Raw genomic sequence first — 13,662 nt, 5'->3', positions numbered from 1 at the left:
ACTACATAAAATATATATGGATACAGTGCAAGTACACAAGATGAAAATTGTTGATTTGGAAAAGTATATCAGGTGCCATATTGAAAAGGTACTTTTACGACTATGGCTGCAATGCAGCCACCTCACCACCAGAGGTCCCCCACGAGCATGCTCTCCTGGCTGGCCCAGTCCGCCCTCCTTGTCTACTCTATACTCCAGACTTCCTTTATAACCCTGCCTAGCATTTCCCTCGATGCTTCGGCATCAAGCTCGTATGGGCTCCCTGCTCTAGCCTCCCTTCTGCCTTGCTCTGCTGCCCTCTCTGTGGCCTTCAGGCTCCTGCCTTGCTGCCTTCGGGCGTTTGTGTTTTATGTTCAGTGTTAGTATTGTTTCGGTTAGTCTGTCTAGTCTTGTCAGTCTTGTTTCCCCGGGTTCCATTAGTCCTGTCACTCATACTTGCAGTCAGTGTCACCTTTACCTGCACGCTATCCTGTGTCCATCCTTACCAGCACCCAGTTCTGGTATTCTGATCACCTTTACCTGCATTCACCTTCACACATACCTCCATGTTGCTCCGGTGTCCCAAACTCACCCTTACCTCCACGCACCTTGTATTAGATTCCTCCAGTCTGTATCAGACATTCTCCAGTCAGCTCCCACCACCACAGGCATCCTCTGCATAACCCTCAGTTTCACTCGTTTCAGATGATATCCACACACTCATTTCAGAGTGAAAAAAGAGTTTTTGGACAATACTCTTAAATCTTGCATTTTCACCACAGAGATTGTGCAGAATGCTTGAAAACATGGTTCTAACATCATTTCAGAGTGAAAACAGAGTTTTCGGACAAAACTCTTAAACCTTGTATTTTCACCTCAGAGATTGTGCAGAATGCTTGAAAACCTGGTTCTAACATCATTTCAGAGTGAAAAAAGAGTTTTTAGACATTTCTCTTAAACCTTGTATTTTCACCTCAGAGATTGTGCAGAATGCTTGAAAACCTGGTTCTAACATCATTTCAGAGTGAAAAAAGAGTTATCCGGACAAAACTCTTAAATCTTGTATTTTCACCTCAGAGACTGTGCAGAATGCTTGAAAACCTGGTTCTAACATCATTTCAGAGTGAAAAAAGAGTTTTTAGACATTTCTCTTAAATCTTGTATTTTCACCTCAGAGATTGTGCAGAATGCTTGAAAACCTGGTTCTAACATCATTTCAGAGTGAAAAAAGAGTTTTTAGACATTTCTCTTAAATCTTGTATTTTCACCTCAGAGATTGTGCAGAATGCTTGAAAACCTGGTTCTAACATCATTTCAGAGTGAAAAAAGAGTTTTTAGACATTTCTCTTAAATCTTGTATTTTCACCTCAGAGATTGTGCAGAATGCTTGAAAACCTGGTTCTAACATCATTTCAGAGTGAAAAAAGAGTTTTTAGACATTTCTCTTAAATCTTGTATTTTCACCTCAGAGATTGTGCAGAATGCTTGAAAACCTGGTTCTAACATCATTTCAGAGTGAAAAAAGAGTTTTCGGACAAAACTCTTAAATCTTGTATTTTCACCTCAGAGATTGTGCAGAATGCTTGAAAACCTGGTTCTAACATCATTTCAGAGTGAAAAAAGAGTTTTTAGACATTTCTCTTAAATCTTGTATTTTCACCTCAGAGATTGTGCAGAATGCTTGAAAACCTGGTTAACATCATTTCAGAGGGAAAAAAGAGTTTTTAGACATTTCTCTTAAATCTTGTATTTTCACCTCAGAGATTGTGCAGAATGCTTGAAAACCTGGTTCTAACATCATTTCAGAGTGAAAAAAGAGTTTTTAGACATTTCTCTTAAATCTTGTATTTTCACCTCAGAGATTGTGCAGAATGCTTGAAAACCTGGTTCTAACATCATTTCAGAGTGAAAAAATAGTTTTTGGACAAAACTCTTAAATCTTGTATTTTCACCTCAGAGATTGTGCAGAATGCTTGAAAACCTGGTTCTAACATCATTTCAGAGTGAAAAAAGAGTTTTTAGACATTTCTCTTAAATCTTGTATTTTCACCTCAGAGATTGTGCAGAATGCTTGAAAACCTGGTTCTAACATCATTTCAGAGTGAAAAAAGAGTTTTCGGACAAAACTCTTAAATCTTGCATTTTCACCTCAGAGATTCTGCAGAATGCTTGAAAACCTGGTTCTAACATCATTTCAGAGTGAAAAAAGAGTTTTCGGACACTACTCTTAAATCTTGTATTTTCACCTCAGAGATTGTGCAGAATGCTTGAAAACCTGGTTCTAACATCATTTCAGAGTGAAAAAAGAGTTTTTAGACATTTCTCTTAAATCTTGTATTTTCACCTCAGAGATTGTGCAGAATGCTTGAAAACCTGGTTCTAACATCATTTCAGAGTAAAAAAGAGTTTTCGGACAATACTCTTAAATCTTGTATTTTCACCTCAGAGATTCTGCAGAATGCTTGAAAACCTGGTTCTAACATCATTTCAGAGTGAAAAAAGAGTTTTCGCACAATACTCTCAAATCTTGCATTTTGGTTCTAACATCATTTCAGAGTGAAAAAAGAGTTTTTAGACAAAACTCTTAAATCTTGTATTTTCACCTCAGAGATTGTGCAGAATGCTTGAAAACCTGGTTCTAACATCATTCAGAGTGAAAAAAGAGTTTTCGGACAAAACTCTCAAATCTTGCATTTTGGTTCTAACATCATTTCAGAGTGAAAAAAGAGTTTTTAGACAAAACTCTTAAATCTTGTATTTTCACCTCAGAGATTGTGCAGAATGCTTGAAAACCTGGTTCTAACATCATTTCAGAGTGAAAAAAGAGTTTTCGGACAATAGTCTTAAATCTTGCATTTTCACCTCAGAGATTGTGCAGAATGCTTGAAAACCTGGTTCTAACATCATTTCAGAGTGAAAAAAGAGTTTTCGGACAAAACTCTTAAATCTTGTATTTTCACCTCAGAGATTGTGCAGAATGCTTGAAAACCTGGTTCTAACATCATTTCAGAGTGAAAAAAGAGTTTTCGGACAAAACTCTTAAATCTTGTATTTTCACCTCAGAGATTGTGCAGAATGCTTGAAAACCTGGTTCTAACATCATTTCAGAGTGAAAAAAGAGTTTTCGGACACTACTCTTAAATCTTGTATTTTCACCTCAGAGATTGTGCAGAATGCTTGAAAACCTGGTTCTAACATCATTTCAGAGTGAAAAAAGAGTTTTCGGACACTACTCTTAAATCTTGTATTTTCACCTCAGAGATTGTGCAGAATGCTTGAAAACCTGGTTCTAACATCATTTCAGAGTGAAAAAAGAGTTTTTAGACATTTCTCTTAAATCTTGTATTTTCACCTCAGAGATTGTGCAGAATGCTTGAAAACCTGGTTCTAACATCATTTCAGAGTGAAAAAAGAGTTTTCGGACAATACTCTTAAATCTTGTATTTTCACCTCAGAGATTGTGCAGAATGCTTGAAAACCTGGTTCTAACATCATTTCAGAGTGAAAAAAGAGTTTTTAGACATTTCTCTTAAACCTTGTATTTTCACCTCAGAGATTGTGCAGAATGCTTGAAAACCTGGTTCTAACATCATTTCAGAGTGAAAAAAGAGTTTTCGGACAATAGTCTTAAATCTTGCATTTTCACCTCAGAGATTGTGCAGAATGCTTGAAAACCTGGTTCTAACATCATTTCAGAGTGAAAAAAGAGTTTTCGGACAATACTCTTAAATCTTGTATTTTCACTTCAGAGATTGTGCAGAATGCTTGAAAACCTGGTTCTAACATCATTTCAGAGTGAAAAAAGAGTTTTCGGACAAAACTCTTAAATCTTGTATTTTCACCTCAGAGATTGTGCAGAATGCTTGAAAACCTGGTTCTAACATCATTTCAGAGTGAAAAAAGAGTTTTCGGACACTACTCTTAAATCTTGTATTTTCACCTCAGAGATTGTGCAGAATGCTTGAAAACCTGGTTCTAACATCATTTCAGAGTGAAAAAAGAGTTTTCGGACAATACTCTTAAATCTTGTATTTTCACCTCAGAGATTGTGCAGAATGCTTGAAAACCTGGTTCTAACATCATTTCAGAGTGAAAAAAGAGTTTTCGGACAATACTCTTAAATCTTGCATTTTCACCTCAGAGATTGTGCAGAATGCTTGAAAACCTGGTTCTAACATCATTTCAGAGTGAAAAAAGAGTTTTCGGACAAAACTCTTAAATCTTGTATTTTCACCTCAGAGATTGTGCAGAATGCTTGAAAACCTGGTTCTAACATCATTTCAGAGTGAAAAAAGAGTTTTCGGACACAACTCTTAAATCTTGTATTTTCACCTCAGAGATTGTGCAGAATGCTTGAAAACCTGGTTCTAACATCATTTCAGAGTGAAAAAAGAGTTTTTAGACATTTCTCTTAAATCTTGTATTTTCACCTCAGAGATTGTGCAGAATGCTTGAAAACCTGGTTCTAACATCATTTCAGAGTGAAAAAAGAGTTTTCGGACAAAACTCTTAAATCTTGTATTTTCACCTCAGAGATTCTGCAGAATGCTTGAAAACCTGGTTCTAACATCATTTCAGAGTGAAAAAAGAGTTTTCGCACAATACTCTCAAATCTTGCATTTTGGTTCTAACATCATTTCAGAGTGAAAAAAGAGTTTTTAGACAAAACTCTTAAATCTTGTATTTTCACCTCAGAGATTGTGCAGAATGCTTGAAAACCTGGTTCTAACATCATTTCAGAGTGAAAAAAGAGTTTTCGGACAATAGTCTTAAATCTTGCATTTTCACCTCAGAGATTGTGCAGAATGCTTGAAAACCTGGTTCTAACATCATTTCAGAGTGAAAAAAGAGTTTTCGGACAAAACTCTTAAATCTTGCATTTTCACCTCAGAGATTGTGCAGAATGCTTGAAAACCTGGTTCTAACATCATTTCAGAGTGAAAAAAGAGTTTTCGGACAAAACTCTTAAATCTTGTATTTTCACCTCAGAGATTGTGCAGAATGCTTGAAAACCTGGTTCTAACATCATTTCAGAGTGAAAAAAGAGTTTTCGGACAAAACTCTTAAATCTTGTATTTTCACCTCAGAGATTGTGCAGAATGCTTGAAAACCTCGTTCTAACATCATTTCAGAGTGAAAAAAGAGTTTTTAGACATTTCTCTTAAATCTTGTATTTTCACCTCAGAGATTGTGCAGAATGCTTGAAAACCTGGTTCTAACATCATTTCAGAGTGAAAAAAGAGTTTTTAGACATTTCTCTTAAATCTTGTATTTTCACCTCAGAGATTGTGCAGAATGCTTGAAAACCTGGTTCTAACATCATTTCAGAGGGAAAAAAGAGTTTTAGACATTTCTCTTAAATCTTGCATTTTCACCTCAGAGATTGTGCAGAATGCTTGAAAACCTGGTTCTAACATCATTTCAGAGTGAAAAAAGAGTTTTCGGACAAAACTCTTAAATCTTGTATTTTCACCTCAGAGATTGTGCAGAATGCTTGAAAACCTGGTTCTAACATCATTTCAGAGTGAAAAAAGAGTTTTCGGACAAAACTCTTAAATCTTGCATTTTCACCTCAGAGATTGTGCAGAATGCTTGAAAACCTGGTTCTAACATCATTTCAGAGTTAAAAAAGAGTTTTCGGACACTACTCTTAAATCTTGTATTTTCACCTCAGAGATTGTGCAGAATGCTTGAAAACCTGGTTCTAACATCATTTCAGAGTGAAAAAAGAGTTTTCGGACAATACTCTTAACTCTGGCACGCCGTAGCTCACGGACGACCGCCCCTCCCACCCTTGACCACGCGACAACAGAGTAGGTAAGCCAAGATAACTTTTATTAAGTGGAAGAAACGGCCACAGCCAGCATTTTACATTATAACCTTATTACTTTATATTGCAGCAGCTTAATCAATTGGCATTAGCTAAATGCCACGCCCTCACCGGTACCTTGCTTGTTCTTCCCACCCCAATGCTTTTTTGGAGACGGCAGCCCTCCATCCTTCCGCTCCGTGAAGGTGGTATACCATTGGCACCCCGCTCCGTGAATGCCAATCCCGCCTTCCGCTCCGTGAAGGGGAACACCCGCCACTGGCATCCCGCTCCGTGAACGCCTCCGTGGCTACTGCCGCTCCGTGCAGTATTCTGCCGCCTCCTCCCACCCCTGGCCTTGCGGGCCGCGATTATTGCTTATGCCAGGCCTTCATTGGGCCACCCCCAGACCGGCCATTATCTCGGTCTCCGCCATGCTGGCCTTGCGGGCCGCGGTTATTGCTTATGCCAGGCCTTCATTGGGCCACCCCCAGACCGGCCATTATCTCGGTCTCCGCCATGCTTAGTTATATCCATGCCCCCGCTTTCCCCCTATGCAAAGTCCTTGGTGCTGTGCTCCTCCCCTTCCCCCTCCCCCAACACCAAAAACTTCCCCTCTATGCAGCGATACATCCCCTTATGCTCCGGTGAGGGCACCCGCCAAAGTAGGAAACAGTAAAACCTTACTTGTTTTCTACCCCCACTAATTAATTAAAGCTGCTGTGGCCGTTTGCAGTGCAGGATGAAGATATCTACCCCAACGTCTGATAAGTGAACCCCATCCGGCCTATAATGCCTGAACATGAGAGCGAAATATCATCATGCTTGATGACATATCCCCCTATAGCTCTCAACCACGTCCCCACTTCTTTATTCAATTTGCGCCTGCTTTTGCGATGGATTTATGCGACCTCGCGTCCCTCCATACCAATCGGGGGATAATGTGGGACCATACCAATACCACGGCTGGCCATATAGCCTTAATTGCAGTCAAGTCCTTCTTGATCGTGATTATTAAGTCAATGTTTTTGACTGCGACCAAATCGTTACCGCCCAATTGACAGATGATATCAGGCTGTGGTAGTTGCCTGGCGTATTGGAGGATGCAAGGCATTAGTTGGACCCCTCATCCCTCGTTTGCCGAGCCAGAATAAGCTGGCCTTGCTACGAGGTATGCCCATCTGCTCGCTGGAGGTCTTTCTCTTGGTTCTAATGTGCGCCCAATAAATGTACGAGTGCCCCATATCACTTTCGCGCTCCCCGCTGGCGAGTCTATGATGGACAAAATAAAACGGTTATGTGCAACAGGACGGTAAATATATGCTTTTTATGTTTCTCAGTGAGACTGTTCATTGGGGTGTCTGGTTATTGGGTCGTATGTATGTTTTGAATTTACCGGATTTCCACCGCCCTAGCGCCTTAATTTGATCTTCGCTTAAACCGCTGCTGGCGAAGGATGCTGCGCCTATTCGGAATGAATGTGTGTGATAAGCTCCCGCGTCTTCCCCTATCTTTTCCAAGCCTTTGCGTAGCATACTGATAAACTGGTAACGCGATAGCGCGTTGCCATCTTTGTGTTTTAGAAAGGGCCCTCCCCCCAGCGGGCGTACTTTGAGGTATTCTGTTGTAGCCCTTACGGGGCATATCACCCCCGTATGAGCAGGGTATAATGTAATCCAGCGACCTACTGCCCGTTGATCAGTTTTTGCTCGCCTGAGAAAGATCTGTACTGTCTCATTAAACAGCCTTATGTTTTCTATCAGGAGACCCCCATCCGATGCCCTGGTGGTCACCTTTGCCCTCGGGATAAGCTCGCTGTTTCTAAATGCACCAAAGAACATTAGTGAAAAAGCCACGGTCCATAGCTTTACCTCATAATTGTCCCAAACTAGGCTGGGGAGCTCCTTTACCAGTGCTTGTAGCAGCATTGGTGTGATAGGCTTTCTGGCGTCCCTTCTAACTGGTTCTTGTCTCCGCCAACCCTCTAATATCTTTTTTATGAGAAAGGAGTTGCTAATTGAGCCTATCCCCCATAGTTTGGAGACGAAAACAATAGCAGCTACATGTTGCCCTGCCTGTGCTCTTGATGCTCCCGAGTTCTTGAGGTAGAGCAAGAACTCTGTTACATTTCTCTCTGTCATTACATTTCTCTCTGTCATTGTCCCTTGAACTTGCGTGTTATTTGATTGGCAAAATTTTTGGAACAGGCTCCCGCCGCGTGCATATGCTCTCCCCGTACTCTGCCAGAGCCGATCTCAATATGGAGGCGATTCCGGGCACCCTAATTCCCAAATCCGCGGAGGGACGTGATAAGGGTGATGCTCTGCTTCCGGGGCCAGGAATCTGAAACGAGACCACTGACAACGAGACAATGCATCAGCGATGCCGTTAGCTTCCCCCGGAACGTACTTAGCCTTAAAGACCAGGTTAATGCGCAGGCAGAGCAGTACTAAATCCCGCAATAGCCTAATGACCCTAGGGGAGTGAGCGGTGAGAGAATTTTTCGCCTGTACAACCGCCATGTTGTCTGACCAAAAAAACACTCTTCTGTTGTGGAAACATGCTTTCCACATGTGTATTGTTGCAACTTTAATGGGGAACAATTCGAGAAAAGTGATGTCTCTGAGTAAACCCATGGCTTCCCACTGTACTGGCCATCGTTCCGCGCACCATTTCCCAGCCAGATAGGCCCCGAATCCAGCGCTCCCCGCTGCGTCGGTGTAGAGCTGCAGCTCCCTATTGGTCATGATCGGGTCCCTCCAAACTGTCCGCCCATTATATTCCCCTAGGAATGTCTTCCATACTATGAGGTCCTCCCTGAGCTCCTTGGTGATTCTAATGAAATGATGGCTCCTGCGAATACCTGCTGTGGCTTGGGACAATCTTCTTATGAAGGGGCGACCCATGGGCATGATCTTGCAAGCGAAATTGAGGTGACCAATGAGTGACTGCATTTGTTTTAGCGTGATTGTTCGGTAGTAGATATGTTGGCCCGTAACGCTGCTATTTTTGCGGGCGGTAGGCGTGTGACCATTTGCAGAGTATCAATTTCGATACCGAGAAATGACAATTTTTGTGACGGTCCTTCTGATTTGTGCTTAGCTAGCGGAATGCCTAATTCGTCAGTTTTCCGGGTGAATGCTTCGAGGGCTTGCGCACAGGCCTGTGTGTCCCTATGGCCGGTAAACAGAAAATCATCCAAATAGTGTATGATTTTCCCTTTCCCGATGTCCTGCTCTACAGCCCATTGCACAAATGTGCTAAACCTCTCAAAGTAGGCGCAAGATATAGAGCAGCCCATCGGGAGGCATTTATCGAAGTAATATTTACCTTGGAATTGAAACCCCAACAGATGGAAGCAGCTTGGATGTATTGGAAGCAAGCGGAAGGCTGATTCAATGTCGGCTTTTGCCAACCATGCCCCTTGCCCCCAATGCCTCACCATGTCTAATGCCTGGTCAAATGAGGCGTAGGCAACCGAGCATGCTTCGGGGTCCAAGTAATCATTCACTGACCCACCCTCTGGGAAGGATAAATGGTGAATCATTCGGAATTCCCCTGGCTCTTTTTTGTGAACCACCCCCAGAGGGGAAATCCTAAAATGAGGTAGAGGTTTGTCCTTGAATGGGCCTTCCAACCTACCCATGTCGCTTTCTTTTTTGATCTTTAGTGCAATGACCTCTTCATTATTCCTCGCAGATAAGAGATTCTTAGCCTCTGTGGCGGTTTCTGGCCCCATGAAAGGTATATGAAAACCTTGGGAAAACCCTTCGTATAGCCATCTGGCCTCCTTGGGCTGATAACCCTTTAAACAGACCTGCAAGCTATGTATCTTAATGGGGGTAGGTGCTCTAATGAATTTATTGTTGCTCTGTGTGGGGGATGGTTCCTCCCCTTGAGCATTTTGTTTGAGGGTGGCCTGCACCGCATCCCATGCAGGCGTGTCTGAATTTGCAGGCAGCAGCGAATCTGCAAAAACCAGAGTTGAACAGCCTACAGATGGGAGTCCCCCCACCCCTAAATCTAGTGGCTTGCCCCCACCTTTGCCCTTGACGAAAGGGCTGACCTTGCCGAAATGGAAATCTTCCCGTAAAAGTATGTTGGCGAGGAGTTAACCATGTACTCGGCTGGTATGCATTGCCAGCGAAGCCAGGGACAACCTCCTGCACCATACTCCAACCAAGCCGTACCGCCATACGTGCGATAAGCACCACAAATGACGTCCTGGTAAGCAATTAAGGAGCAACATTTTTCAGGAAATTTTTGACCTATGATGGATGACAGAATTCTGAATCCTGCTGACCAATTAGCTAGCGTCTTAGCGATGCAGGGTTTCTCCCTAGCTGAGAGTTTGCACGCTTCGTGGCATTTGGGATCGGAACCCTCCCCTTCTTTCCTGAGCAGCTCGAATATATCTACATATTCGCTGCGCCATATTTTCTCTTTTAACGCCTCTGACACATGCGCGGTTAGTGAGCCCACTGTACATGTGTATTGTGCAGCGTTATTGCCATTCGTGGCTGAGCTACCAGTGGTATTGTGCCCATTGGTCCCCAGCTGACCCACCGTTGTTCCAACCGCTGTAGCTGTGGTTGGTGTTCCAACAGCTGTAGCTGGGGCTGGGGTTGGTGTCACAAGTAAAATATCCCCCATGGGTCGTCCTGACTGCCCTGTTTCCTGTGTTGGGCTAGTGTTAGCATTACCCTGCCCATGCCAGTTATCGAAAATAGCTTTCATAGCAGCGAAATTGTCAGTAGGAGCGCTTTGTGGCCCCAGCCACACTTCGCTGCCATTCCTTGGTGGTGGGTAACTGGGCTGTGTTGAGGGTACCTGCACATTACCCTGGCCCCGGTTTAAATCAGGGTACTCACAGTTCTGTCCTTCTTGCGGTTGCCCGTGTTGTCCATGAGCTGTCTGTTGACGTGCTGGTGGCTGGGTGTTGCCAGCTGAACTGTTGGAGCTGCCCGCTGCACCGTGCTGTGGACCGATGGGCACTGAGCCAGGGGATGGGCTAGTGGTATGCGTTAAGGCATCCAGCATTGCCTTCACCCTGTCCGTGCCATGGATAGCAGCCGCTGACCAGGTTTGGTCCATGAGCTGACGCAGCTGTCGTTCGGTAACATTGCCGAAGTTCTCTCGTGGCGGTGCTGCAGGGGTCGGTGCTGCAGGGGTCATGCCCCGTGGAGGGGGCTGCTCCGGCACATAGCAGCCCAAATGGCTGATGCTACGCGGTTGTCGTGTGCTTGCGGATTTCCTCTTCTTATTCCTCTGTGTCTTGGTCTTACGTTTTTCGACTTCTGGGGTTGCCGCAAAGTTTTCCTGCAATTTGCTTGGCTTCCGACGTGCTCGCTTGGCTAGAGCCTGAGCCTGGTCCGGCATAAGTGCGGACGGGGCAAAAGCCATAGCAAACTGAGTGGTAGCCATGCTGTGTAGACATATTAAATGGTTAGATCTCGCACAGTTTTGGGGGGGGGGGGGCATATGAATAGGTAATAGGCAAATGTGGGTGTGCGCACACCTGCTAAGGGGGGGGTGGGGGAGGGGTGCAAGGAGCCGGGGGGGGGGGGGGGCTGGGGCTGGGTGCACGTTTGGGCCCGGCAAGTTTGGGGGGGCTGGACGGGAACAGGATGGGGGTGGGGGCAGCTGAGGAAGGTGGAGGGGGGGGGCGAGGGGCGGCCGGACTCTGGGGGGAGGCGGGAGTGCCAGCGCATGGGGGGGGGGGGGGCCTGGGGAGTAAAAGGAAAGTAATTAAAAAAAAAAAAAAAAAAAAGAAAATCCTGAAAGTCCATGTGCTGACCTCCAAAATGGCCGCTGCCATGTGCTAAACTCCCAAAATGGCCGCTGCCATGTGCTAAACTCCCAAAATGGCCGCTGCCATGTGCTGACCTCTGCTGGCAAGCCCTTCCCATGAGAACCACAATACCATGCTAAGATGTAAGCCAACCTTTCATTAATAATTTAATTTACTTTGAATAGAGCTGCATAGCGCAGCCTAAATCATATCTATCAAGCTGAGGGTCCTGTACCCCTTATAATTCAGTATAAACGTGCACATGGGACAGCTGTCCCTTTAAATGGTAACCGAATGCTAAATATCACCTTTAGGATTAATATAAAACCATCCTGTTAACCTGGCTGAGCACTCAAATGCCATACCGCTGTCCCACAGACATATCATCAGAATTCCCAACTACGGAATGCTGGCTACTTTTTAATTGTCAGATTACTTAGGTATAACAAAGCACATCCACAGGATGTTGAGGTAGCATGGTAGACATGAAGCCTGCCCACTTCCTAGCAATTTAGAGAGCGAGGGGTAAAGCAATACATAGAAAACATCGATTTTAAAGTAAAGTAAGCCTACAAGATCAGTGCTCTAACCACTGAGCTACCAAGCCTGCACTGCCAGCCATGTGCTCTAACCACCTATGCATTCACCATGTGTAGACCCCTTCAATGGCGTTTCTAAGAGGCTACAAGTGAAAGATAACCAGCCCCGCACTCGCTGCCCTTTCAATAAATACAGCAACATGCAGGGCAAGCATTGTGCTGAAAGCCAGCCATGAATTCATAAAATATATATATATAATAACAGGTAAAGTGTGGCCGAGAGCCCATGGCATTTCACTAAATATATATTAGTTAAAATATATATAACCAGCCATGTGCTAAGGCATTTCCTTAAATAAAATAACATTCCAGGCAGAAACAGCCATGCATTCAAAGCCTTTTCATTAAATAAAGTACTGGTAATGCAGAGCCAGTTCAATGCAAAAGGGGGGGGGGGGGGTGAGCATACCTTCCAGACCTTAGCAACACACAATTACCATTAATATTCTCAACATTTTGCCTATAAGCCACAAAATCTATGTACTTTACCCAATGATGTAATCAAAGAAATCGTTCCTGCTCCTTTAGCTGATCTGCTCCTCTTGCAGCACGGCCGTGCTGGAGGCAAAGTGAAAGTAAAAGCAAAACTGTTGTAGCACAGCCGTGCTGAGGTCAGCCTGTTACAGCACAGCCGTGCTGAGATCAGCCTGTTGCTCTCGCTTCCAGGCTGCAAATGTGCTCCCCCCACCCCGCCCTACCTCTAAGTACCCGAGCTCGGAGACGCCGCCTTCTTTGTCTCATTGGCTCATGCCCAGGTTTGAACTGGCCCCTAATCCCATTGTCCGCCCCTCTCCGCACCTAGGCTGTGCCCCCCTCCCTCTTGCCTGCCGCACGTCTGCCCAGTTATGCGGCCCATGCCTCAAGAGGCGGGCCTCCTTAAATCTTGCATTTTCACCTCAGAGATTGTGCAGAATGCTTGAAAACCTGGTTCTAACATCATTTCAGAGTGAAAAAAGAGTTTTCGGACAAAACTCTTAAATCTTGTATTTTCACCTCAGAGATTGTGCAGAATGCTTGAAAACCTGGTTCTAACATCATTTCAGAGTGAAAAAAGAGTTTTCGGACACAACTCTTAAATCTTGTATTTTCACCTCAGAGATTGTGCAGAATGCTTGAAAACCTGGTTCTAACATCATTTCAGAGTGAAAAAAGAGTTTTCGGACACTACTCTTAAATCTTGTATTTTCACCTCAGAGATTGTGCAGAATGCTTGAAAACCTGGTTCTAACATCATTTCAGAGTGAAAAAAGAGTTTTTAGACATTTCCCTTAAATCTTGTATTTTCACCTCAGAGATTGTGCAGAATGCTTGAAAACCTGGTTCTAACATCATTTCAGAGTGAAAAAAGAGTTTTTAGACATTTCTCTTAAATCTTGTATTTTCACCTCAGAGATTGTGCAGAATGCTTGAAAACCTGGTTCTAACATCATTTCAGAGTGAAAAAAGAGTTTTCGGACAAAACTCTTAAATCTTGTATTTTCACC

The 13,662-nt window shown here is 43.8% G+C and overlaps 1 protein-coding gene across 1 annotated transcript in view; it reads right to left on the bottom strand.

Moving 5' to 3' along the window:
- The window catches only part of LOC115077033, a 45,297-nt gene extending 32,284 nt beyond the window's left edge, over positions 1 to 13,013 (bottom strand). The window contains exons 1-2 of the mRNA XM_029579182.1: positions 12,668 to 13,013; positions 10,318 to 11,213 (exon numbers count right to left, since the gene is read on the bottom strand). Coding sequence (XP_029435042.1) covers positions 10,318 to 11,212 — 895 coding nt within the window. The 5' untranslated portion in view covers position 11,213; positions 12,668 to 13,013. The remainder of the gene's footprint in view (positions 1 to 10,317; positions 11,214 to 12,667) is intronic.
- Positions 13,014 to 13,662: the final 649 nt, after the last annotated feature.

The sequence above is a fragment of the Rhinatrema bivittatum genome, chromosome 15 (genome assembly GCF_901001135.1).
Source record: "Rhinatrema bivittatum chromosome 15, aRhiBiv1.1, whole genome shotgun sequence".
NCBI lineage: Eukaryota > Metazoa > Chordata > Amphibia > Gymnophiona > Rhinatrematidae > Rhinatrema > Rhinatrema bivittatum.
The sequence above is the reverse complement of the archived record's forward strand: the minus strand, read 5'-3'. Positions and strand labels throughout refer to the sequence as shown.